Genomic DNA, 27,893 nt, shown 5'->3' with positions numbered 1-27,893 from the left:
GGGTCTCCAATCTGCCATTTTCTGTCCCTGAATAAGTCTCTGGCGTCCCGAATTCCGTCTGTTTTTCTCACAGGCTGTGTCCCGTCCGCTGGCCCAACACCTCAGGGGAGCGATGGCCGCAGAGTCCACAGCCACTGCCGCCATCACCGCGGAGCTGGTTTCTGCCGACAAGTAAGCCGGACCGTGGAGAGCTTGAGGCACTGGCCAGTCCGCAGGGAGGGGGTGGTGGACGGAGGCTCCCTGGGAGGGGCAGACCGGAGGGCTGGAGGACGTGCCTTCCAATGAACAACGGTCGCTATTCTGGAAGGCCCGGACACTGGAGAAGTTCACCTCTTGTAGAGAGTCTCCCTCAATATCAGTAACGCCGGTCGGCTGGCGCCCCCTGCCCCGCTTTTCGCGGCCGCCATCTTGCCGGGGGCAGCGGCGGCTGTCTCCATTGCCTGCCCCTCTCTTTCCTCCCCTGGCCCGGGGCTATCGGTGGGGAGGCGGGGCCCAGGCGCGCCGGTGTGCCTTCATGCCCCTGCTATGCCCACACAACTGGTGTGCGCCTCCGGTAGTATTCTCAAACACCTCGGGAAAATAACCAACAGAGATTTGGCGCCAAAAAAAAAAAACCTGCACGAGGAAGGAGGCCGGACTGGCGGCTCGGGGTGGGCGGGACCTCTAGGGGGCGGGGTGTGCGCTAGTGCGTTCGCTTCCCTCCGCGGGCTCTGGAGCAGGGGGCGGGGCCCCGAGGAGGCGGGAAAACTCCATTGTCTGGGGCTGTGAGGCTCGCGGTCCGCCTCAGACTTCCGCGGTGGGACACCGGGAAGCTTGTTCCCCGCGGTCTCCTTGCTCACCTGGTACCCACCTACGTTCAGCTAGGCCCATTTCTTTTTGTGGTGGAGAGCATCGTGGTTCTTTTAGATTTTGGCATTGTTGGCAGGGGACTCGATTGCTTGTAGAGGACTTGATCGGGTCGTGAAGCATCTTTGGCGCTGCGTTGAGGTCTCACTTCTAGCAGCGTTTGGTTGCTAGGAGAATGGGCAGTATTGTGCGTGAAGTGCAGTAGAATGGAAGACATGATTGCTGTAAAAACGGCACAGTGCCACTCAGGTATTTTTTGAACAGTGAAGGGAAACGGGACGTTTATTCGAAGAAACATAATTTAAATTATTAAGTGGCAGAGCCCTAGTATTTCACGTTTTTATTCCCTCATTTCTCATCCTTCCTTCATCCCCAAAGCTTACTTGAGAGGAAATTGCATGAAAATTTAATTAGCTAGTTGGAGAGAGCAATAAAGGCAGCATTCCTCAATTAAATTCTTGAAACAATTTAGGGGTAAGGCGTTCAAGGGGGAGGGTGAAGAAAATTAACGTGAGTTTAGACTCTGTTAAGAATGCACATTATAAAAAAAAAAAAGAATGCACATTATAATTCCAGTATAACCATTGAAAGAATAAAAAACACGTATAACTTTCAAACCAGTAGAGAGGAAAAAATGGAATGAGAAATAAACCTTAATTCAGAGTTGACTTTGATACCACTTTCATTGCTTAAGTGGTGAATGAGGGGCCACAGTTGTCATCTCTAAAAAGCTTCAATTTGGCTTCTGTTCCCTCATGCCATTTAAACAACATTGGTAAAAATTTATCAATGTCTAAATGTTAAATCAGTCCTTGTCCTCACTAGCTTTCTAAATAGTTCTAATTTTTAATGTTTTTATGTTACAGTATATAACAGTTTGTAATGTAGTGGTAAGGAGGAATGAGAAAACTTAGGAAGTCTTATGTGGTGCACTGAATTTTAGTTTAGCTGTCTTATAATTTCTGAGCTACATAATTGTACCTTTAGATGAGAGATGCCAAAGTAAAAATGAGTGGTTTAGCTCAATCCTTAAAGTTCTGGTTCTGTTTCCATAAGTGTAAGGTTCATCTGTGTTGGTGTGAGGCTTATTTTGGTGCTTAGTATTCAGCTGTTTAAAGTGAGATCAATAACTTCTTGTATTGGGTTGGCCAGAAAGTTTGTTTGGGTTTTTTTCCATAAGCTCAGTAAGTAGGCTTTACCATGAGATGAATTAATGTCACAGTAATTAGAATATACTTTTGTGAAAGATTTAGCCAGTGTACCCATGTACCTAATTTTTGGTGGACTGGAGGTGTTAGGCCAGTATATTAGCTCAAATGTGTAAATGAGAAAAGAGTCTTCTTGGACCTGCAAAAAAAAAATACTGTTCTTACAAGATTGTTTTATTTACTCATTAATTTTTTGTGGCATGGCATGTGGGATCTTAGTTTCCTGACCAGGACCTTGAACCTGAGCCCCTTGTATTGAAAGCTCTCAGTCTTAACCACTGGATCACCAGGGAAGCCTCCTTAGAAGATTGTTTTAAATGAAATCTGATATTTGATAATCTCAGGGTGGTTTTGAGGTGAAGGACAAGAACAGATCAGAGAAATAAATGAAATATAGAAATTATTTCTGAACAAGATGAATATGACTTGTACTCTTAGGACAAGTTTACTCATCATCACATCCATTAACTTTGATAATCTGTGTGTGTGCAAAAGAATTCTTCACGTACCACTTTAAAAGCTGGGGTTCAGAGAATTCCCTGGTGGTCCATTGGTGGACTCAGTGCTTACACTGCAGAGGGCAAGCTGTGCGGCCCGTCCGGAAAAAAAAAAAAAAAAATTGTTTAAAAAAGAGCCCTGAGGTTCACCCTTAAGATTCCATACACAAAAAAATGTCCTGTGTTCATGCACTGGAATGCTTGATACTGTGAAGATGTTCATACTACCCAAAGAGATCTATAGATTCAACAGAACACCAGTGGCACTTTTTGTAGAAGTAGGAAAATGCATCGTAAAACTCATAAGAAACCTCAAGGGATCCCAAATAGCCAAAACATTTTTTGTTGTTGTTTTTAGCTTTGCCTCGGCCTGGGCCCTTAGCAGTGCGAATGTGGATCCATTGGGCCACCAAGGAAAGTGAAAGTGAAGTAGCTCAGTCATGTCCGACTCTTTGCGACCCCATGGACTGTAGCCTACCAGGCTCTTCCGTCCATGGGATTCTCCAGGCAAGAATACTGGAGTGGGTTGCCATTTCCTTCTCCAGGGTATCGTCCCAGCTCAGGGATCGAACCTGGGTCTCCTGCATTGCAGGCAGACGCTTTAACCTCCGAGCCACCAGGGATTCCCTCCTAAAACAGTTCTGAAAAAGAATGAAGTGTAGATTTCACTTCCTGATTTCAAAACATTGCAAAGCTATAATTATCAAAACAGGGTGGTACTGGTATGATGGAGCAATGGAATGTAATAGTCCAGAAATAAATCCTTGCATATGGTCAAATGATTTTTGTTAAGGGTGCCAAGATCACTCAGGACACGACATTCTTTTCAACAAATGGTGTTGGGAAAATGGGATGTACACATGCAGAAGAATGAAGTTAGACCCTTATATACAAAAATGAGCTGAAAATGGATAAAAGTCCTAGATATAAGGCCTGAAACTGTAAATCTAGGAGAAAGCATAAGTTGAAGGTTCCATGGGACTTCCCTGGTCGTCCAGTGGCTAAGACTCTGTGCTTCCAGTGCAAGGGGTGTGGATTCGATCCTTGTTCAGGGAACTAGATCTCTACATGCCTCAACTAAGAGTTCACAAAAAAATAAAAATAAATATTAAAAGCCCCATGGAAATTCCCTGGTGGTCCAGTGGTTAGGATTCAGTGGTTTCGCTGCAGTGGCCTGGGTCCAGTCCCTGCTTGGGGAACTAGGATCCCTCAAGCCCTACTCCCAACAAGGGTAGTTCTTCTGACATTACAGATGAGTTTTGTCTGTTTTTGAATGTTATATCCACAGTATGTTATTATATGACCTCTTACACTCAACTTTATGTGAATCATCCACATTACATATTATTTAGTGATTCTTTTTGCTGTGTAGGGGCTCTGCTTTTGAATATTACACTTTATCTGTTATGTTGTAGGTGGGTGCTGAACATGTATTTATTTGTAAGGGTATCTTAAAACTTTTTACGGAGGGACTTCCCTGGTGGTCCAGTGGTTAATACTGCAGGGGACACAGATTTGATCCCTCGTCAGGGAACTAAGATCTTGTATGCCAAGTGGTGCAGCCAAAAAAAAAAAAAAAAAAAAACTAGATGATGTCTATGATGACTGGGAGTCAAGAAAACTGGATTCTATTTCTGGCTACCATGGTGGATCTCAGTTTTCCCATTTGTAAAATAGTGGCAGTAATGGGGAAGATTCTTTCAGGAAATTTCCTTTTAGGAAAATTTTGTGAAGCAGTTTTTTTTCTCCTACTTATATAGGCATAGTGAAAGCCTTAGTCCCTCAGTCATGTCGGATTCTTTGTGACCCCATGGACTGCAGCCTGCTAGGCTCCTGTCTGTAGAATTCTCCAGGCAAGAATACTGGAGTGGGTAACCATTCCCTTCTCCAGGGGATCTTCCTGACTCAGAGATCGAACCTAGGTCTCCTGCACTGCAGGCAAATTCTTTACCATCAGAGCCACCAAGGATTCCCTGTATTTATTGAGCATTTGTTTTATATAATGAGACAGAAAAGATCTCTGCTCTTAAATGGAGACTCCTGGGATAGAGACCATAAATATGTAGATTAGAGAATATCAGTGATAAAGTGCTATGCAAATAATAACTTTACCTTCCCCTAGTTTAAAGAGATGTGAGGTTAACTGGGTGGTTATTTTAGATTGGGCAATCTGGAATGGCCACAAGGAGATGAATGACCAGGAGCCAGCTATCTGAAGTTTCCATTCATGAATAGGAGAGAGTGTGGATACAGATATGGGTAGGTTGATGGTTTTGGTGGTTGAGGGAGACTTCCTATCTAGTGGTGTCTATTTGCTCAATGAGGTGTGAAGCAAGACCTGCTTAGAAGTAAGGGAGAATGGAATAAGGTGTAGGAGATTTGAGGAGAGAAATAGTTACTTTGGAGACTTGGAAGACATATTTTAGGGAATGTAGTAGGATTGCCAGTTTTGTCCTTGTTTCAGATTTGGGGCCAAGAATTTAAAGAGTGCAGTCAGTGCTGTTGTTTTCTTACATGTGCATTCAGCTGCTTTTCTGGAGCAGACACAGAATAGACAGCTAGAGGGTTGAAACCACCTCTTGTGGAACTTAAAAGTTCTCTAGAAGAAAGCCCTTCTTCACAGAGTTTACATTAAGGAAAAAAATCTTGACGATCAGACAGTTGGAGATTTTTTCCCACCACGTCTAGCAGCTGCCTGTTTGGTCTTTTGGTGCTTGTATTCCTTCGATAGAGCACCATCTCCTCTGCATTCAAACGTCCCAAGGTGGATGCTTGTAAAAACATTTTCTCTGTGATACATCTGTTCAGTTGCTTTCTTTGCTTCTTCCCTTGCATAGCCAGGCTTCTTTAGGTAAGAGTCTGCATTTCTAGTCTCCCATTTTTTCCCCTTCTATTTGCTTATGCATTTAACAGATATATTCAATATATATTTTAATATGTTGGGTTTCAGAGATACAAAGATGAATAAGATACTAGTTTCTAGTCATCAGATCACAATCTAACTGGACAACTGTGTTCTGAGAATATACACATTTGTCCATCCTGTCTCAACTGAGCTGCTTTCCTTCATGTCATTTAAACAGCATTGCTAAAGATAATCATTGTCCAAATGCTGAAGTAGTCCTTATCATTCTTAGCTTCCTAATTAGTTCTTTTTGGTACCTTTTTGCTGCCTCTGATACCAGATTCAGTTCAATTCAGTTCAGTCCCTCAGATGTGTCCGACTCTTTGCGACCCCATGAACCGCAGCACACCAGGCCTCCCTGTCCATCACCAACTCCCGGAGTTCACTCAGACTGACGTCCATCGAGTCGGTGATGCCATCCAGCCATCTCATCCTCTGTTGTCCCCTTCTCCTCCTGCCCCCAATCCCTCCCAGCATCAGAGTCTTTTCCAATGAGTCAACTCTTCCCTTGAGGTGGCCAAAGTACTGGAGTTTCAGCTTTAGCATCATTCCTTCCAAAGAAATCCCAGGGCTGATCTCCTTCAGAATGGACTGGTTGGATCTCCTTGCAGTCCAAGGGACTCTCAAGAGTCTTCTCCAACACCACAGTTCAAAAGCATCAATTTTCTCAGTTTTCTTCACAATCCAACTCTCACATCTATACATGACCACTGGAAAAACCATAGCCTTGACTAGACGGACCTTTGTTGGCAAAGTAATGTCTCTGCTTTTGAATATGCTATCTAGGTTGGACATAACTTTCCTTCCAAGGAGTAAGTGTCTTTTAATTTCATGGCTGCAGTCACCATCTGCAGTGATTTTGGAGCCCCAAAAAATAAAAGTCTGAGACTGTTTCCACTGTTTCCCCATCTATTTCCCATGAAGTGGTGGGACTGGATGCCATGATCTTTGTTTTCTGAATGTTGAGCTTTAAGCCAACTTTTTCACTGTCCACTTTCACTTTCATCAAGAGGCTTTTTAGTTCCTCTTCACTTTCTGCCATAAGGGTGGTGTCATCTGCATATTCTGAGGTTATTGATATTTCTCCTGGCAATCTTGATTCCAGCTTGTGTTTCTTCCAGTCCAGCGTTTCTCATGATGTACTCTGCATAGAAGTTAAATAAGCAGGGTGACAATATACAGCCTTGACGTACTCCCTTTCCTATTTGTAACCAGTCTGTTGTTCCATGTCTAGTTCTAACTGTTGCTTCCTGATACCAGATACTCCCTCTTTAATTTTATTTTCCTTTGATGCTGCCTCTGATTCTTCCTATCTTTTAGTTCTTTCATTGTTAATGAGTGCTAGCATCTTTTGATTCTTTATGTGCCAAGCATTGAACTAAGCACTTCGTGAACTAAGCACTTCGTGAATATTCTCATTTAATTTTCAAAACAAATCTTGTGAGATGGGTAGTGTTAATAGTTGAGAAAAGTTAGGTACTTCACATGATAAGTGGCAAAGTCACTTGTCCTTAATCCTACCCTTAGTGATTCAGAATTGGTCACTTACTGTAATAAATATTGATTAGATGCCAGGCTTTGTGCTTGGTTTTAGAATACAGTTTAGGATAAGATAGTCATGGTTTCTCAGATCTTAATCCGGATGGAGAATACAGAAAGTCAGTAGGCAGAATATAGCATGAGTTATGATTGGTGTTACGCATAGATTAGAAAATCATTTGTGTAATTGGGTAAGTTACTCTGGAAAATAGGGTATTGACACATACCACAAGGCATTTTGTGTTTTTTGTGAGAGGATTAAATGATAATGTAATAGGTACGGCTCGATGACAGATGTTTGCTCTGAATTGGCCTATTGAATGTTACTCACTTAGGTGTTTTATAAGCACCTCAAAACCAACTCTGAGGGACTTCCCTGGTGGTCCAGTGGGTAAGACTCCACTCTCCCAATGCAGGAGGCCTGGGTTCTATCTCTGGTCAGAGAACTAGATTCCACATGCTGCAGTTAAGAGTTTGCCTGCTGCAACTAAAGATCCCTCATGCTGTAACTAAGACTCAGTGCAGCCAAATAAATACATACATATTTTTTTAAAAAACCAAACCAACCAACTCTTAATAGGTACCCACAGTTCTCACTAATGAATCCTATTCTTGTACCTTATTTTGCTCGGATAGTGCTCAGTTTCCCAATCCCAGAAATAAAAATTCCAGATTCACCTTCCCACGTTTCCCAGTTTCTAAACAGTCACCAATATTTAGCAATTTGGTGTTTTTTAGAAGGGCTTAGAAACGTAAAGCTTAGAGGGCCAGATAGGAAAAAGTGATGTGGTGGTGGGGATTCAGGTGAATTCTCCCTTACAGTGTTAGGTCACTGTTCAACTTCAGTTGACTGGGGAGAATGTATGCCACAGTGGCAGATATTTTTGATATTTAAAATGTTATTTCTTTGAATAGGGCATACATTCCTGGTTCAAAATCCAGAAGAGGGAGTATACAGTGAAATGTTAATTAACCCTTACTAGCGTTTTCTCCTTACAGTCCACCAGTGTTCATAATTTATTATGTATCCCTCAGTGATATCTTTTGGGCTTCCCTGGTGGCCCAGTGATAAAGAATCCGCCTGCCGATATAGGAGATGCAGGTTCAATCCCTGGGTGGGGAAGATCCCCTGGAAATGGAAATGGCAACCCACGCCAGTGTTCTTGCCTGGGAAATACATGGACGGAGAAGCCTGGCAGGCTACAGTTCATGGGGTTGCAAAGAGTTGGACACGACTTAGCGACTAAACAACAATAACAGCAATGATATCTAATCATATAAGAGCAGATTGTATGTAGTTATTCTACATTATTGTACAAATGCTAGCACACTTGATACATTTCTGACCACTTTATTAGCAATGTATCTTGGAGATGATTCCTCCTCAGGATGTAATTTCCTCATGAGGGCATAGTTTTCCTTTTTTTTTTTAAATGGCTGCATTTTATTCTATTCTGTGGCTGTCTCATAATAGGTTTCCTATTGGTGGATACTTGAATTCTATCCAGAATTTAATTATTACAAATAATGCTTTAGTGAATAACCTTGTAAACCATGGACTCATCTATAGGATAAATTCTACAGGTGGAACTGCTGGATCAAAGAGTGTTCACTTGTTATTTTTGATAGATACTGCCAAATAGACCTGCATAGAAGTTTTGTAAATTTAAACTTCTATTAGCAATATATATATTTAAACTTCTGTTAGCAGTTTGTTAGCGTGCAGTACTTATACAGCACTACATGCAGAGCCTTGCTGAGGTTGTGAGTTGAAGCCTGACCTGGAGCATGACCCTTGTGGATACCCTCACGTCTCTCCTTTTGATTCCCTGGTGGCTCAGACAGTAAAGTGTCTGCCTGCAATGCTGGATACCCGGGTTTGATCCCTGGGTCAGGAAGGGTTTGCCCCCTGGAGAAGGCAACCCACTCTAGTACTCTTGCCTGGAAAATCCCATGGATGGAGGAGCCTGATAGGCTATGGTCCGTGGGGTTGCAAAAAGTGGGAAACGTCTGAGCGACTTCACTTTTAGCAATATATGGAAACAGTTGTTTTTCTTACGTTCTTGTCTTTGAATATTTGATGGGTAAAAAAATGTTTTCTCATTGTAGTTTTGTGTTTCTCTGAAGAGTGTGAGCACGTATTCAGATGTTTGAGCTCTTTGTGTTTCATTTTCTGTGGATATGTTTATATCCTTTAATCTTTTCCTGCTGGACTTTTTTTCCTTTTGATTATAATACTCTATATATTTGGTAAGATAACCTTTTGTGAAATGAATTAGATGGAGTAGAATTTATCAATCTTCTATAATTTCTGAATTTAAAAAGGCCTTCTCCAGATGAATTACATAGTAATTCTCCCATGGTTTTCTTTAGTAATTTTTGGTTTTACAGTTTACATAACAATTTTTTAAGAGAAGCAGAAATCCAGATTTTTTGTGTGCTATCTTCATAGTTTTAAATGTTGTGGCTACCATAATTAACATTGAAAAAATAATTGTGGATAAACATGTCTGTGGCTCAGATAAGACATGAACATTAGTGTGTAATTTTTTTTCCTAACCTGGTGTTTGTTACATTGTGGTCCCCAAACCAGCAGTAGCATCACCTAGAAGGTTGTTAGAAATGCAAATTCCTGGACCTCATAGTAGATCCACTGAACCAGAACTCTAGGGTTGGGACTCAACAATCTGTTTAATTCATGTAGACTGAAGTTTGAAGAATCTCTGCTTTAATTATGCCTTTTCTTCTGACTGTACTAATATGGCCTTGATTGGTTCATGCCCTTTTTGTCTAGGCTACTAAGTAAGAATAGAAGTAAGTTTATCATTGCTGACCTGCCTCTTGAGAAACCTGTATGCAGGTCAGGAAGCAACAGTTAGAACTGGACATGGAACAACAGACTGGTTCCAAATAGGAAAAGGAGTACATCAAGGCTGTATATTGTCACCCTGCTTGTTTAACTTATATTTAGAGTACATCAGGAGAACCACTGGGCTGGAGGAAGCGCAAGCTGGAATCAAGATTGCCGGGAGAAATGTCAGTAACCTCAGATAGGCAGAAGACACCACCCTTATGGCAGAAAGTGAAGAAGAACTAAAGAGCCTCTTGATTAAAGTGAAAGAGGAGAGTGAAAAAGTTGGCTTAAAGCTCAACATTCAGAAAACTAAAATCATGGCATCCGGTCCCATCACTTCATGGGAAATAGATGGGGAAACAGTGGCTGACTTTATTTTTCTGGGCTCCAGAATCACTGCAGATGGTGATTGTAGCCATGAAATTAAAAGACAGGAAGGAAAGTTATGACCAACCTAGATAGCATATTAAAAAGCAGAGACATCACTTTGCCAACAAAGGTCCGTCTAGTCAAGGCTATGGTTTTTCCAGTGATCATGTATGGATGTGAGAGTTGGATTATGAAGAAAGCTGAGCGCCAAAGAATTGAAGGTTTTGAAGTGTGGTGTTAGAGAAGACTTGAGAGTCCCTTGGACTGCAAGGAGATCCAACCAGTCCATCCTAAAGAAGATCAGTCCTGGGTGTTCATTGGAAGGACTGATGTTGAAGGTGAAATTCCAATATTTTGGCCACCTGATGTGAAGTGCTGACTCATTGGAAAAGACCCTGATGCTGGGAGGGATTGAGGGCAGGAGGAGAAGGGGACGACAGGATGAGATGGTTGGATGGCATCACTGACTCAATGGACGTGGGTTTGGGTAAACTCTGGGAGTTGGTGATGGACAGGGAGACCTGGTGTGCTGCGGTTCATGGGGTGGCAGAGAGTCGGACATGACTGAGCAACTGAACTGATACCCATTTTTTTCTAATTTTATCCACTTCAAACTTTTGTACCACAGGATATATAAGAAGTAAATTTGATGATATTATGCATTCAGTGCCTCAGCTTGATAAAAATTTAAAGACTTAGGTTGGCATCAAAACTAAATGATCTGTTTCTAGTCTTGTTCCTAGGAAGTGGGGACATGGAAAGTAGGGTGAAGGACAGTTACAAAGGTAAAGTTCAGGAAATTCCCTGGCGGTTAGTGGTTAGGACTCCACACTTTCACTGCCATGGTCCCTGCTCTAGGAACTAAAGTCCTGCAAGCTATGCTGTGCAGCCCGGTCCCTGCCTCCCCCCTGCCAAAGATGTAAGCATAAAAACTGAGAGTAAACATTTGGAAATAAAGAAATTTGACATTACTCTGACATTTCTGTTTTATATTAAAAAACCCATCTCCTGCATATTGAAATTGAAAGTCCGGTCCTTTAGTCACAGGTAATTTGAGAAACTCTGTGCTAGAATTAGAATAATCCATTAGTGAAGGAAGCTATTTGAAGGTAACTAGCTATGACAGGGGCTTCCCCTGGTGGCTCATGGTAAAGAATTCCCCTGTCAATGCAGATTCAATTCCTGGATCTTGAAGATCCCCTGGAGAAGGAAATGGCAACCCACTCCAGTATTCTTGCCTGGGAAATTCCATGGACAGAGGCACCTGGCAGGCTACAGTCCATGAGGTCACAAAAGAGTCTGACACGACAACTGAACAACAGCAAGCTATGACAGGAAGTATTTGTAGATAAGGATCCTGGGCCATTCCAGGGTTCTGGTCAGATCATTTGCTGCTTACTGTGCAGCTGAACACATTAGCTTTTAAATTGTGCTTTTTTCCTGTCAGTATGAAGTCTGCTTATTTTCAACCCCATTTCCCTGCCCACCTCCCCTCTCCAGGACTTTTCATCAAACTCGTTAACCAATATAATGTTTAGGAGTTTCTAAGAAAGATACTGGATCCTGCTGAAAGTAATTGACAACTTTTCATCTCTAAAGCATTTTCTAAGACTCAGATTCCAATATAGTTAGCCCCTGCTTGTCATTTAATCTCTTCTGCTTTTTCCAAATTGTCCTCTCTGCTTTTTTTTCGGTGGGGGGGACGCAGGTTGGCGTTGGCGCCTGTGGCTTGTGGGATTTTAGTTCTCTCACTTGGGCCATTGGCAGTGATGGGGCGAATCCTAACCGCTGGACAGCCAGGGAATTTACCTGTGTCCTCTGCTTTAACTTTTGCTGGAGGTTGATTCTGATGCTTAGCATACAGTGAAAGTGAAAGTGAAGTTGCTCAGTCGTGTCCGACTCTTTGCAACCCCATGGACTGTAGCCTATCAGGATTCTCCGTCCATGGGATTTTCCAGGCAAGAGTGCTGGAGTGGATTGCCATTTCCTTCTCCAGGGGATCTTCCCAACCCAGGAATCGAACCCGGGTCTCCCGCATTGCAGGCAGATGCTTTACCGTCTTAGCCACCAGGGAAGTCACATCTAGCATACAGTAGATACTAATAAAATGTCTATTGAATTTGATTTTTGAGTTAATATATTTATTGAGTAAGCTATTTTTTAGTTGTTCATTTGTTTTGTCCATATTGTGTATATAAATTTGGTATGCTAAATAAGAAAGTCCAAGTATGAAAAATTAATTGACTCAGTTCTGTTTGTGTGTACATTTTAACCTTTGGAGGAGTTAAAAACACAACTTCCTGTGTTCTCCCATGCTCCTAGCTTTCTTGCTGCATGTACTTCAGTTCTCATGTATGGCTTCTGAGGTGTTTAGTAGTAAAGTTTTCTGTGTTCCCACTGTTCTTTTTCTCCATTTCATCACAGCTAACAGCATTCTCTGCTCTCATTTGAGATGTAACGGTCCTTGGTTTAAACTGGTGTGCTTTGGAGGCACAGTTAAAGATGATATATATCCTTAACTGAATATTTCCTTTGGGATATAGGTGAAAACTGATGATAGACTAGGTAACAAAGGCAAGGATTTAAGTTCATACCAAGTGAATGGTGTCAGTGTATAGCATTCCTAAGTAATAACTTAAGTCAACTCTTTTCTTGAAACCTACCTAAGGTTTAACTGTATGGTAAAAAAAGGGTAAATTCTTCGTTCCCTTTATTTATCAATTTTCAATCATTTTCCAAAGATGACTAATGAGGTTTTTTTTTTGTTTATATTATTGAGAACTCACGGATTTAAACATATTTGGAGTTTTCCAGTCAATTGCAGCTGTAATCTTTTTTAAAATGTTTAAAATTTTATATTGCAGTATAGTTGATTAACAGTGTGTTAGTTTCAGGTGTACAGCAAAGTGATTCAGTTATACATATACATGTATCTATTCTTTTTCGAGTTTTTTTCCCACTTAGGTTATTATAAAATACTGAGCATATTTCCCTGTACTACACAGTAGGTCCTTTTTGGTTATTCAGTTGTTATCTGCGTGTGTGTTTTATATTTATTTATTTGGCTGCTTTGGGTCTTAGTTGCACCACGTGGGCTCTTAGATCATCATTGCGCTGTGAGGGATCTTTCAGTTGTGGCTTGTGAACTCTTAGTTGGGACATTCGGGATCTAGTTCCCCTGACCAGGGATCGAACCCAGGCCCCTTTTTGGGAGCTTGGAGTCTTACCCACTGGGCCACTGGGGAAGTCCCTATTATCTTTGTTGATGTTCACATTGTCCCTTCTTTTGGCCAGTGAGATTTTATTGAGGTTGGCTCCTAAGTGTGCTTTTGTAATATTATTGTAAATATGAGACATCAAATTTATAGAGAAGTTGAAAAAGTACAAAGAACTCTTCTTGCTTTACCCTGGATTCCCCACCTTTCCTTTTATTTTTATTATTTTTTTTTTCCCCACCTTTCCTTTTAGCATGACCATTAGTAGATATGATCCTAAATAATGCTAGATAGAGTTTTGTTGCCTTCTGTCATGATATTGCCCCAGATTCACCTATGTACTTATCCAACACTGTTTTAGATCAGTTATTTCTCAGAGGATTCTTGGTTCCTTTTAGTGGGAAATGGATTTTCAGGAGCACAGTCTAGGTTCTAGGGGCTGCTGAGTTGGTCATTTCTAGACTTTTTCAGTAAACACAACTATGAAATATTTTAAAGATATTTATTAGTACTTTTCCCCCCGAAAATGAATGTTCTGGGAAACTTTGCTTTTTCCTTTTTTTAAAAAACAAACTTATTTTTAGTGAGCAGTAAACTCAAATCTAGGATGTAACTGTCTTGTTCATTATATCAATAGTATCAGGTAGCAAATAAGCATTCAACAGTTACTTGAATGAATAAGTGTTAAATTTGATAATGTAAATAAATGTTATGTAAGATCTGAATATATTGGACATTTAATAAATAGCTTTTTTTATGACTTTATGTTTTTAAATTTCTAGTCTTAAAATAGCCTTTCATTTTTACTTTTTCCCCCCTTAATTTTTCTTTACAGAATTGAAGAAGATGCCCCTGCTCCTTCTACTTCTGCAGATAAAGTGGAGAGGTATGATTATTTACAGTGGCGTGATTTGATTTATATCTAGAACATAGACATAAGAGCTGTGTAACTTGAGGGCAGTTTGTTTTATCATCTTTAATAGGTAACGAGTGAGAGTGAATAAGTGTTAAAGTATTTGTAAATTAAAAGTATGGAGTCCTAATAAATTTATTTTCAGTCCTTCACTAAATGATTTTATAATCTGTGACAAAATGTGAAGTATGAATGCACTTCTGCCTACTAAAGTAAGATGATTGTCTTTAGCAAAAGCACTTGTGTGGCCATTTGAATTAAGAATCAGATTTTTCTTTGTGGACATGGGGACAGGGGAGGAGAGGGTGAGATGTATGGAAAGAGTAACATGGAAACTTACATTACCATGTGTAAAATAGATAGCCAACGGGAATTTGCTGTATGGCTAAGGAAACTCAAACAGGCTCTGTATCAACCTAGAGGGGTGGGATGGGAAGGGAGATGGGAGGGAGGTTCAAAAGGGAGGGGATATATGTATACCTGATTCATGATGAGGTTTGACAGAAAAACAGCAAGATTCTGTAAAGCAATTATCCTTCAATGAAAAATAAATAAATTAAAAATAATTAAAATTTTCATGGAATTCTGGATTTGAAAGGATGACCAACAGACAAACTGATTACACAGACTTTGTAGTGAGCTTTTGTAGTGATAGATCGTGGGTTAGCTCAGCCTTGCCAGAGCAGTTGAGAGGTCTAAGGAAATAAAATACTACAGTTTTAAATGTAGCAGGTATTCAAAAAATGTTGATTTTAAAAGTATATGACACCTGAAAAGAAATCTTTTTTCTTGCAGTCTGGATGTGGATAGTGAAGCTAAGAAACTCTTGGGATTGGGACAGAAACATCTGGTAATGGGTGATATTCCTGCAGCTGTCAATGCCTTCCAGGAAGCAGCTAGTCTTTTGTAAGTACTGTATTACATTCCTAATAAACTTGAGTCATAAAAAGTTGTTTAATGGGAAAAAGAATGAAAAGCAAGAGTTTAAAAATATTTATTTTTCATGTATGAGTTTATTCCTATAACTATAAAACTCACGTATAACTGAGCAGTTTTAGCCTTTGATTTTCCTGAGTTAATGAAATTTGTTTTCTGTTGATCACTAACTAATTTGTCCCAGTTCTGGGACTTGTTCCAATTTTAACAGTGGAAGTGTTTTTTTTTGTTTTGTTTTGTTTTTTTTTAACTTTTTATTTGAAGTGGAGTTGATTTACAATGTTATATTAATTTCTGCTGTATATCAGAGTGACTCAGTTATATGCATATATACTTTTTTTTTTATTCTTTTCCCTTAAGTATATATCCCAGGGTACTGAATACACCTGTATAGTAGGGCTGTGTTTACTCTAATGCTTGAAGTTCTATATCCAGGGGAAGTCCGTAATCCCAAGCAAGGCATGGTTAGTCACCCTCTCGCTAATGCTGTTATTAGCACAGCATTTTTCATAGATTCTTAGCACCTTTGTTATCTGTACAATTTCTTGAATATTGATAGTTGACCACCAGGTGGCCATGTATATCTGTATCTTGGGGGAATGGGTTAGTCTTAGTGCTTCAGGAGTGATTTAGTTTAGCCAAAGACTTTAATGTACTTTATACACTGAGAGAAAGTGTCTTTTAAGTGGTAGCCTTTCAGCCTGTGACTTGTTTTCTCAAAAATACCATTACCAATAGCAGTTGAAGTCAGTCATGCATGCTCATTAGTTGATAACATTATATTCAGTGGAATTGAAGAAATCTTGCTTAATGAAAGAGATGCTTATAATAAAGCTGGGTTTCAGGTTTGAGGCTCACTGATTAAGTCTTTGGCTTCTTCATTCCTTTTATTCAGTCAGTCAGGGTTATATTAGTGTATTTTTTCCCTAACCCTTACTCCCTCTAGAACAGAATCTTATTCCTGGATGCCTGTTGATTGTTGTTGATTTACTGGCCTCTGGCCTCTCTGTCGTCATCTGGGCCTGAAGAGCTGAGGTTCTGGTATTCAGTGTTGTGCTAAGGGTAGGACCCAGGTTTCATCTGATGCTAAGTAATTAGGTGTTTTTATATAAAAATCTTACATTGTAAAATGTTAAAATCTAAGTTTTTAATATTGAGCACATAGAAACACACTTCTTAGCTTTTTCCTTCCAGATTCCTGAAAAGTTTAGTTTTCTCACTGTCCTGTCATTAAGGGTATTTGAGTAGAATTTGAGATGCATTCTTCTAATATAACAGACTTCCCTTAAACATGACCTTCATCATTATAGCTTTTATGCTTAGTTGCTCTGGTTACTCTTACTAGACTCTTAGACTATTAGTTGACTTTACTTAGCATGATTTCTGCAGATCCTTTACCCCATAAAAGCTAGTCTCTTTACTCCACATAAAGTACTTCCTCCTTCCCATTTATCATACTTGTGATTTTTCCTCTGCTTCTTCCATGTTTATAGGTATTAATAGCTAAACTTGGTATATATATTGCTATCTATTTCTAAGCATTATTTTGAATGATTTTATATACATTAACTTAATTAGTTCTTGCAGTAGACCTAAGCGGTTCTTAACATTTCCATTTTATAAATGCGAAAACTAAGGCATTGTGAGATTAAGTTAACTACTAAAGTTTAAAGTTAGAGGCAGGATTTGAATCTAGGCAAGAACATTAACTCTTTATCATGATGCCTGTACATGGACTTGATTCATGCTTTAGTCCCAGCCAAAGGCCATCTAACTCCTAACGATATTCTGGCTTATATTGACCCCTATCTTTTATCAGGAGAAATACCTATTAATAGCTTGCATCTTAGATTATATATTTTAATTGTAGGAAATAGATGTCTTTTTAGAATATATATTCTAATTATATAATGTATATTATATATCTAAATGCATAATTATGATATATACTATATAGATGAAGAACTGGCAACATTAACTTATTCATTGTTTCTTAAAGTCCCTTGAACCTTGAGTTCAAGAGGAGGGGAGAGTATCGGTTTCCTAGAAGGATGTGTTACAGAAGAAACGTCATTTTATGGCTAAAGAACTAGAAAAAATAGAAGTTTAATTCAGATCCTAGCTGTTTATTCTCTTTTTAGAGGTAAGAAGTATGGAGAGACAGCTAATGAATGTGGAGAAGCCTTCTTTTTTTATGGGAAATCGCTTTTGGAGTTGGCAAGGTATGTCTTTCAAGCTAAGTTTAAAGTAAGATGTTTGTATCATAATGATTTATTTAAAAACTTTTAAGTTTCTTTGTTAAGATTATTTATTAGCCTTAAGATTTCACAGGAACTGAGTGAGACTGGTTTTACTCAGGGGGTGTAGAAAGGAGGATGAAAAATTGATGGGTTGTTTTTGCTTCTCTTTTTCTTTTTTTGCTTGTGCTGCACAGTGTGTGGGATCTTAGTTCCCTGACCAGAGATTGAACCTTCACCCTTAGCAGTGGAAAGTGTGGAGTTTTAACCACTGAACCTCCAGGGAATTCCCTTGATGGGAATTTTGAAAGGCACTTAAAAGAGTAAAGTTATACTTAAGTTTTGACTTTTGCAGTTATTAGAAGCAGAGATCTTTCCATAAGTTTTGACTTTTGCAGTTATTAGAAGCAGAGATCTTTCCATTAGTGAATAGTCAATAACTTACCAAGTCTAGTTTAGAGAGGGAACCTTTAAAAACACTCTCAGCTAGCCCAGAACAATATCCATAACAAGGATGGACGGAAGGACAATTTGGAAACACTTGGCATGTGAAAATATCTTAAGATAAAAAACAGAAGAATCATCTCTGGATAAGGAGTTGGAAAGTTGTTATGATATTCCACCAGAATTTATTAAGCAGAATAAAATACATTGAGGGTACACAGAGTAGCAAATAATCTGTAATCTATTTAATCTCTCACTTTTGCTAAGCTTTCTAATTTTGTAGAGCAGTCTAAGGATTTGTCATGAAAATCTTGCCAGAATGTTTTTGGCCATCTAGAGACATATAGGTAGATGAGAAGTTTGGGAAACATGGCCCTTTTGATAAGGGTTATCAGTGCTTTTTAAGATGGCTGGATAAAGGGTATGTTCATTTTCTTCAGTGCTCTTAAAACCATAGTTTATATTCATTTTGACCATTGCTTTTCTTTCATGAGTGCTTATAGTTTATATTCCCTGTACTTACTTACTCTTCTGTTGCTTTTATAATACAGGGCTAAGTTTCTTTCTTAAAAAGACTGTTAGGTTCTAGCCATCATACCTTTAGTACTTTCTCCTTTTGTTCTGCTAGAATGGAGAATGGTGTGTTGGGAAATGCCCTGGAAGGTGTGCATGTGGAAGAGGAGGAAGGAGAAAAAACAGAAGAAGAATCTCTGGTAGAAAATAATGATAACATAGATGGTATGTGGAGTTGCATGTGACATTCAAGAGATGCGACGTATATTTCTTATATACAAGCGATGGAAATAGGGCTGTCCTTATTTTGAATAGTCTCTCTTGGGGCTACACTTGCATCTGGTGGAGACTGCGGGGGAGGTCTCAGTGAAACTGATGATAGACTTTTTTAAGGGGATAACTTAATTTCCTAAATAAATCTGGTTATTTAAATTGATATTCTAAGTATTAAAATAACCTAAAATATTTTTCTGATGTAAATTTTTAAAAGTCTTTGCAGCTCAGTTATTTTAATGGCTGGGCTTTTGGGGCCCTTTTACATTTTTTGATTCTAAGAAAATTAAATGTTAATTTCTAATCTGGGTTTTGCTGCTAGAGTTTTACATATCAGATCTATTTTATATATATATATATATATAGTGTTGAGAGGAGAATGTAAAGCTTGGCATCTCTTAGCTAACTGATAATTAGAATGCTCAAGTAAAATAATACCTAATTTAAGGAGCTTGGGTTTCTTTTGCAGTAAATTGCTCTGCTAGTTGGGATTTTTCCTTTGCTTTTCTCAAAGGGGCAGGTAATTTGTAGGCCATCTGCTAAAACATAAGCCAGGCTGTTTGAGGGTTTAAAGGGAATGTATTTTTAGTTTCCATTTATGCCTTTATCATTAAATTCGAAGACATGTTTATGCTTCATGTTCTTTAACCATGTAGAGGAAGCAAGGGAAGAGTTGAGAGAACAGGTTTATGACGCCATGGGAGAAAAAGAAGCCCACAAAACAGAAGACAAGTCTCTGGTAAAGCCTGAAATGGATAAAGAACAGGAAACTGAAATGGAGAAGGGTGGAAGAGAAGATATGGATATCGGTGAGCCTGCAGAGGAACTACAGGAGAAAGTTAAATCAGCTCCAGATCAGTTAACTGAAACCACTGAAGAAGGAAAAGGAGCAGCGGCACCAGAAGGATTGAGTGAAGCTGAAGTCACTTCTAAGAAGCCAGATCAGGAAATACCGGGTGCTGAGGAAGGAAAATCAGTTTCTGAAACTGACGTCCAAGAAGAGTGCAGAGAAAAAGGGGGTCAGGGAGAAGTAATTGTGAGCATAGAGGAGAAACCAAAAGAAGCTTCAAAAGAACAACCTGTTGTGACTCTAGAAAAGCAGGGCACTCCAGTGGAGATAGAAGCAGTCAAGCCAGTGGATATGGGTGGGGATGAGCCAAAGGAGCAGGTAGCTGCCTCTGAAAGTGAACCAGGAAAGGCTCTTCTTGAGCAGTTGGTAGGACAAGAATTGCCTTCTGCCGAAGAGTCACCGGAGGTGACAACACAGGCTGCAGATGCCTCAGCTGCAGAAGCCGGATCAGAAGTCTCTGAGAAGCCTGGAGGGCAGGACACTGTTCTCCCTCAGGATGGTGCAGTCAATGGACTGTCAGCTGCAGGGGATCACGCCTCCACTAAACCACAGACTAATGCAGAAGGACTGATAGGAACAAAAGATGGCTCAGCACTAGAGAAGGTCAGGGCAGAGTTGGTTCCTAGCCAGGAGACTAAGCTGTCTGTAGAAGAGTCTGAGGCAGCCGGAGATGGGGTGGAGACTGAGGTGGCCCAGGGGGCTACTGAGCAATCCCCTGAAGACAAAGTTAAGATAGCTGCTTATGAAGAAGCACAAGACAAAGAAGAACAGATGAAAGAGGGTGAAGGTAACCGGGACATACAAGAGCTACAGTGGGTGGAGTACATTCTGGATTTGACTCACTAATCATGGGTAAAAGTCAGCCTTCCATTCAGAATTTTCCGTCTGCCTTTGGATTAGGAAAGGGCTAAATGAAAATGGGAGTGGTTTAAGAAGGTGGTGATAAGTTGAGCAAGTTAAAAGCAAGTCTTCTTTAGTTGGCTTATAGACTAACGCTTTTACTAATTGCAAAATAGGCCTTTCTGAGATTTGGCTAGCTATCAGTAACTTGTTGCACTCACTAGCCAACAAAGGTGGGTGGTGGGGTGGAGTAGGTAGGGAAATAGTGTGCTAGGCTGGCAGAGAATGCTGAATGGATGTTCACTTGCATGCCTCTGGATTTTTAAATTTACTGTTCACATGGTTCCTTTTTTTCTGCTTTAGGAAGCAGGATTAAAGCAGTAGAATCCACTGAATTGATGCACTTAAGCAGGCATGCCATTTAAGTGAAGGCAGTTTACCCTTGAATGTTTTATCACCAGAGTGAAAGAATTCTGGTAATCTTTACTTTCAGTCTTCAGGAAGTGTTTAGAGGCTTATTCACATTAGTTAAATTAGCCCCCTCCAAAAGATAATTGAAAACTGTGAAGTACTCTTGCAGCTTTCCCTCCTCATTTCATGCTTGCTTTGGCTGCTAAACTGACTTTTTTTGTTACTTAGAATGTTATGAAGTGTGAATGCTTTGTATTGTATCATTGGTCTAATTATGATTCCATTTCATCAAGATGTATAAGCCTCTAATTAGCAACTACATAATTGGCACGTCTGACTTGAGTTGTACTATCATTTGAGGATTCTGCTGTCTGTAAGATTGATCTAACGGTATTAATAACCACAGGTATAGTCCAATTAATCATTAATACTTACATATATATACACACACACACATATTATGTAATTGACTGCTTTGAGTTTTCTTACGTTTGAGATGTTCAAAGACCCATTATCAATATCTGTAGCTAATTCTGGTTAACTTCCTTCTACCTGTGTGCAAGTCCTTGTACTCCAGCCAGCACAAGCATGGTAACCAGAAGTGAATTGGCTAAATGGTAGCACCACTGGGCTGCTCATTGGGCTTGAGGAGAGTGTATGGAAAAAGCACAGAACTGAACTCAGTTTTTAAAAAACCTCTCATGTCTTAATCTTTAGAGTTTCTCACATACATTAAACTTTACTTTTGATTCCAAAATACAGTACTGTGTAGTAGGTAGTATCACTCCAGTTATAGTGATGAGGAAATGGAGGGTTAGAGGTTACGTGACTTGTTTGGGATCAAACAGTAAATCATAGGACCAGAATATGACCCTAGATCTGATGTGAATGTGTTCTTCCCAGAATACCTCACACTGAGGAAGTCAACTTTAATCCCTTCCTTTAACCCACTTCTTGTCAGAAATGTATGTGGTAGCACTAGCCTGCAGAAATCTTGGAAGAGGTTTTCTCTTAAAACCCTGTGAAGAGGTATTTAAGAGTCATTCTGCTGCTTTGCACAGCTCTCTTGCCACCTTGTTTTGAAGATGCTCTAAGATGAGAGAAGTGGTATCTCTAAAACGTTGTTTCCCTTTCTCTGAAGGATGACTTATGACAAACAAGATTCCATTTTCAAAGAAACTTAGAAAATAAACAGATCTCTTAACTGAGGCCTTTGGTGCATTTCTGTTAATACCTGGGCACAGATTACCAGGTTGAAAAATAGTGGCTTTCTCATTAACTTAGCTCTTCACCACCATTCCATGAAGGTAATGCAGATTCCTCAAGAGAAACAAGTGTTTTTCTCAGACCATTATAAGAATTTTAATTTAAAAATTTGATGTAAAACTCCAAATATCTAGACATTTTATGCCAAAATAGATGCCACTTTCTAGCATGCTGGTATGAGTTGAACAGATACCAGATAAATAAGAATATAGAACAGCAACATTTTGCCAAATTTTCCTGCACATTGGGAAGATAAGGTGTTTGGTTTTTTAAATATTGTGAGAAATACACCCGATCTGCTTCACCTGTCATGTGTTCTAGTGGAGGATGGGCTTCATCCTCAAAGTCAATAAGACCACCCATCTAGCCTAACATTAGGGAGCTAAGTATACAAACCACTTTGAAATTTGGGCACTGAAAGCTACTGGTATGTGGTGGTGAGTACTTGTATTTCAGAAGCACCAAATTACATGGTCAACAGGAGAAAAGGGAGGTACCTGATAAAACAGTGTTTGCTATAGAGGTTAATTACAATTAACTTGTAACTTTAACTGGTTCTTAGGACTTTAGTTTGTCCTAATTTATACGACTTTTCTTTGCCTATTTCCATCCTAAAGAAATATTGGTAGACAGATAAAAGTTCTTTAACCTGACTTCATGGCCCTAATGCCTAATTTTCAGTTAGGAGACAGTATTTGGGCTCTTCTGAATTGTTTGAACCCAAGTGTGTAGAGCTGTTTATCAGCAGCCTGTCCTCGCAGGCAGTTAACTTGTATTTGTCAGTATGATGAAATGTGGTGTTGGTATGGCTGCAGACTTTAACATGATACTGGAAAGTCAAATAACGTACTGCTCACTCAAATTCTGTGCATGCTGGAGCTGGCTGGAGTGCGGCATGCTCATTGGTGAGGAATGGTGAGGGCTGTGCTTCTTTCCACGGCTGTATTGTGGGAAAGCATCTTCTTGAGCATCCTTGCTTCAAATGGACTGAAGTAATTTAACTTTTGGTATTTTCTTGGCCTTATTAGTATTAACTGACAGTTGGCTTAAAGAACCCAGAAATACTGGCTGAGGCCTCCAACTGACTCTGAGTAGATGGGAGTTTCTAGCCAGTGAATCAAAGTCAGTAGTTAATTTCTTTTGATCTGAACTGTGCAGGTTGACTTTTAGAAGAGAAACACAGCCTGTTGGTCATTGAAGGTCTGAATTATTTAAGATTATGCTAAATCTGGATTAGACTCGAGTTAGACTGTTAACCACTGACTTTATTGTTTATATCCAGTTCAAATGTTACCCGATTTGGCTTGAATCTGGCCTGCCCTACCCCAGAATATAGGTCATTTGACATGTTTATTGGAATCTCTGACTTGTCCTGTCATCTTTGTCTGTTATGTTTAGTATTCTCAATACTGAAGAATTTTTGCTTGCAGAAACCGAGGGCTCAGAAGAGGAGGATAAAGAAAATGACAAGGCTGAAGAAACACTAAATGATTCAGCTCTTGAAAACAAGGTGAATTCTTATTTGCCGAGTATTATCTCCTTTCTTATTGTAGGACTGTGGTTTACTAGTGTAGGCATAATTATTATAGATAGTCATTTCTTGGTTAGGGTTTGGGGACCCTTTATTCATGCTGAGAATAGGCAGATCCATTTGATCCTAGCAGTCCTGTCAATTAGGACAGGACCCAACATATCATTGCTAACTGTCACTGATGCTGAAGCTCCAGTACTTTGGCCACCTGATACGAAGAGCCTACTCATCGGAAAAGACCCAAATGCTGGGAAAGGTTGAGGATGGGAGGAGAAGGGGGCAACAGAGGATGAGATGGTTGAATAGCATCACGAACTCGATGGACACGAGTTTGAGCAAACTCTGGGAGATGGTGTAGGCTAGAGAAACCTGGCTTGAAGTCCATGGGGTTGTATAGAGTCAGACATGACTTAGTGACTGAGCAACAACTGACATAAGGTGATACAGGGTAGACTTTGTAGGGGTCCATTGTGTAGGTTTAGAGAGAAAATTCTGAATTTTGAATCCTATACCAGTTCTGCTCCTTCACCTCAGCCATACTAAATTACACATTCTGATTTGTAATCAAAGATGCCTGTCTTGTACTTCTGCCTAACACCAATGATTTGGATATACTTTAGTCCCTTCAAGAAAATGAAGAGGAGGAGATTGGGAACCTAGAACTTGCCTGGGATATGCTGGATTTAGCAAAGATCATTTTTAAAAGGTAAAAAACTCTTGGTGCTTTTAGCCTTAGGCTGGGAGTTCGGGGGTTGAAAACAAAGCAGTTAGGCTTGGTCAGATGTTATTAAGGTTTCTAACTATCTTTCCTTTTAGGCAAGACACGAAGGAGGCTCAGCTTTATGCTGCACAGGCACATCTTAAACTTGGAGAAGTTAGTGTTGAATCTGGTAATACATTTTCTGTTTTACTCTCTAACACACTGTTTCCCCGCCCCGTGCCTGAACCTTCTAATTCCTTAAAATCCAGCTCAATTGATCATAAATTGTGGGCAGTTAGTTTTGAATGGACAGTAGGTGTTTTGGGTTCGTTATGGTTCCTAGAACAATGAATAGTCTTTTAAATGATACTGTAAATGAAAGTCTCTTGGTAGGTTTTTTTTTTCTTTTGGCTGAACTGTGCAGCATGCGGGATCTTAGTTCCCTGATAGGGGTGAACCCATGGCCCCTTTGCATTGGGAGTGCAGAGTCCTAATCACTGGCTCGCCAGGGAACTCCCTCCCAGTAGCTTTTTTAAGTTGTTCAAGGGTCCTGGAGATACTACAAAGAAAAGTGAAATATATATAACATAGGAAAACATTTCTGCAGAATTTCTGGAATTTTAGAAGTTCTGTATATTAAATGTGCATTTGCTTGCTATTTTTCTCTTCAATAGAGAATTACCTCCAAGCTGTGGAGGAGTTCCAGGCTTGCCTAAACCTGCAGGAACAGTATTTGGAAGCCCATGATCGGCTCCTTGCAGAGACTCACTACCAGCTGGGCTTGGCCTATGGGTACAACTCTCAGTATGATGAAGCAGTAGCACAGTTCAGCAAATCTATTGAAGTCATTGAGAAGAGAATGGGTGAGTATGCATCGTCTGTTTCCACAAGAATTATGATGGATCCAGTATCGACAGGTTTTTTTTAAAGGTTCATTTTGTGTTATCTATTACTTACTGATCACTTCAGCCTTTTCTTTCTAGCTGTACTAAATGAGCAGATGAAGGAGGCTGAAGGATCACCTACTGAATATGAGAAAGAAATTGAGGAGCTGAAGGAGCTGCTCCCTGAAATTAGAGAGAAGATAGAAGATGCAAAGGAGTCCCAGCGTAGTGGGAATGTAGCTGAACTGGCTCTGAAAGCAACTCTGGTTCGTTTGGTTTCCTTGTAGAGTTTTGATAGTCACACATTTGATATTTTTGAAGGCCTTTTATCATGGTACTAGTGTTCCATTCGCTAGGAATCTTCCTCACGACTTGGTTTCCAGGGATTTGGATGTCAGAGGGAATGTGAGAAGTCTTATACGATTTCCTCTCATAGTAAATACAATGCTCAAGACAGTATGCTCTGGAGCCAGACTGTGGGTTTGAATTCTTTCTCAGCTATTTACTGTGTGACCATGTGTGAGTAAAGAGGGTGGGTGATGTTGCTACCATGTGGAGGCCACTAGTGTTTGAAGTCTTATTAATCAGTTGCTTGTAGGTAGGTGACCTGGTGGGTTCTATCCTGGGACCCACTTGGGTTTGTCATTTCTCACAGGTGGAGAGCTCTACTTCAGGTTTCACTTCTAGTGGAGGAAGCTCTTCAGTTTCCATGGTGGGTATTCAGGTGATTTTTGTCAATATTAGGCTTCAGTGTATATTTCATATACAGCAGTACATTGGTAACAAAGGTTTCTTTTTTGCCAGATTGCAAGTAGAAAGCCAACAGATGGTGCTTCCTCATCAAATTGTGTTACTGATATTTCCCACCTTGTCAGAAAGAAGGTAAATCTATATATGGTCATTTCTTTTCTATATTCTCCCTGCTCTGCATTTCCCTCCCTCCAAATGATACATGAGAATTACCTTTCACATAAACATCCCTAATGCTTGGTGCAATAAGATGGCTGTTTTAGGACTTCCCTGGTGGTTCAGTGGCTGAGACTCCAAGCTTATGTTGTTGGGGGCCCGAGTTTGATCCCTGGTCAGGGAACTGGATCCCATATGCCACAACTAAAGATCAAAGATCCTGAGAGCCACAGCTAGGACCTATGCAGCCAAAAGAAATACATATGTCTTCTAGCAACACTCTCCTGGTCTATTTTAGCCCAAGGGCTATTAGGAAAGCTGATGAGGAGGTCTGGTCAGATCATCCCATCTTAGAAAGCTGGCAGGTTTACAGTAGTCATTCAGCAGCAGACCTCCTTAAACTTAAGCCTCCACTCTTATTTTGCTTCCTGACTCAACTTCAGATTTATGGGTTGGTCACTGTTGTCTATTCCTCATCCCTATCCTCTCTCTCCATCCTTGGAGAGGCTGAACTGGTATGTTTAGGCATACCAGTCTATTCTCCGGAGGACAGGCTGTGGCTCGGGAGACCCTTAGAGCTGTGAATCCTGGTGTTCATGATCTTTGCACCATAGGGAAGAGGCATGTGTTACAAAATTGTTTTATAATTGTCCTTTTAAAAACAGTAAGCACATTTGTGAACCTTTCACAATTAATTATATCTTTATAGAGGAAACCAGAGGAAGAGAGCCCCCGGAAAGATGATGCAAAGAAAGCCAAACAAGAGCCAGAGGTGAATGGAGGCAGTGGGGACACTATTTCCACTGGAACCGAAGTTGCTGAAAACATGGAGGAGGAGGTGGGCAGTTAAGCAGGGTTTGGACTCTTGCCTCATTTCCCTTGTTCTCAGGGCCTGGGGAAGCCAATGCATGTTCCCCAACTTGATCCTCTTTGGATTATTTGATAACTTTCATAAAAACAATGAGGTTGTACAGGAAACAGTTTGGTTATGAAATGTAAGATGTCTCATTGTCAAATATATACCACAGGTCCCCCTCTAATGAATGTGGGAGAAGACACTTGATTGCCAAGACCATTCGGTCACTTTTGCTTGCTCCTCTTTCTATCAGCCTTATTACAGAGAAGTTAGGAAATGGGTGTATACTTGTGATCCCTTTTAGTGTAGAGAGCAAAGCAGAATTTAAGGGACCTCTGTTGTTCCTCTGACTGAGGCCGACTCAGTTGTGTAAGAAAGAATGGCTTAAAGTAGGCTCACTTATGCCCAGGCTCCCTGTTTATCTTCCAGGCTGAGAATAAAGCTGAAAGCCGGGCAGCAGTGGAGGGGACAGTGGAGGCCGGAGCTACAGTTGAAAGCACTGCATGCTAAGAGAGGGAGCAGAGCCTGCCTCCCAGTGGAAAGTGTTTTTGTATATAATGTATTTTTTCACTTTTTGGGGATTCTTTTTGTATAACTTCAATAAAGATTGTAAGCAAAGGTTGAGGCTTTGATGATTTTTTTTTCCCCTTAAATATTGGCTTAATCTGTGCCCCTTGGAGCACTCTGGGTTTTATACAGTAGCCAAAGGTTTTTGTGTTTTTTTCCTCCTCTGTATTGATCTCTGTTGGAAGTTCTAATCCAGATTCCTGTCTAATGTGGAGGTGATGAAATCAAGCGTGACCGCAGGCCCTTGTCTTCCAGTGGTGCTGTCTTTTCCATTATAAATACTCTGAACCTGGGCTGTCTTGCAAATTGAGTGGTGCTCTCCCTGGACAAGGG

General features: G+C 40.1%; 1 protein-coding gene across 3 annotated transcripts; it reads left to right on the top strand.

The window, feature by feature from the left end:
* On the top strand, positions 1-27,612 carry NASP (nuclear autoantigenic sperm protein). Of its 3 annotated transcripts, none has more exons than XM_070368152.1 (15): positions 1-171; positions 14,269-14,319; positions 15,142-15,252; positions 17,424-17,504; positions 18,592-18,701; positions 19,406-20,386; positions 23,547-23,626; positions 24,268-24,353; positions 24,464-24,537; positions 25,022-25,210; positions 25,331-25,497; positions 25,887-25,943; positions 26,036-26,113; positions 26,847-26,909; positions 27,423-27,612. In XM_070368152.1, the coding sequence occupies exons 1-15, from the start codon at positions 113-115 to the stop codon at positions 27,501-27,503; spliced, it is 2,268 nt and encodes a 755-aa protein (XP_070224253.1). In that variant the 5' UTR covers positions 1-112; the 3' UTR covers positions 27,504-27,612. The 3 variants fall into 3 exon arrangements, with proteins under 3 accessions (XP_070224253.1, XP_005894268.1, XP_005894271.1); XM_005894206.3 differs by having other exon boundaries at positions 2-171; positions 26,847-26,975; XM_005894209.3 differs by lacking the exon at positions 19,406-20,386 and having other exon boundaries at positions 3-171; positions 26,847-26,975.
* Positions 27,613-27,893: the final 281 nt, after the last annotated feature.

This window comes from Bos mutus, chromosome 3, assembly GCF_027580195.1.
Source record: "Bos mutus isolate GX-2022 chromosome 3, NWIPB_WYAK_1.1, whole genome shotgun sequence".
Classification (NCBI taxonomy): domain Eukaryota; kingdom Metazoa; phylum Chordata; class Mammalia; order Artiodactyla; family Bovidae; genus Bos; species Bos mutus.
Note: the sequence above shows the minus strand (reverse complement) of the source record. Positions and strands in the feature narration are given on the sequence as shown.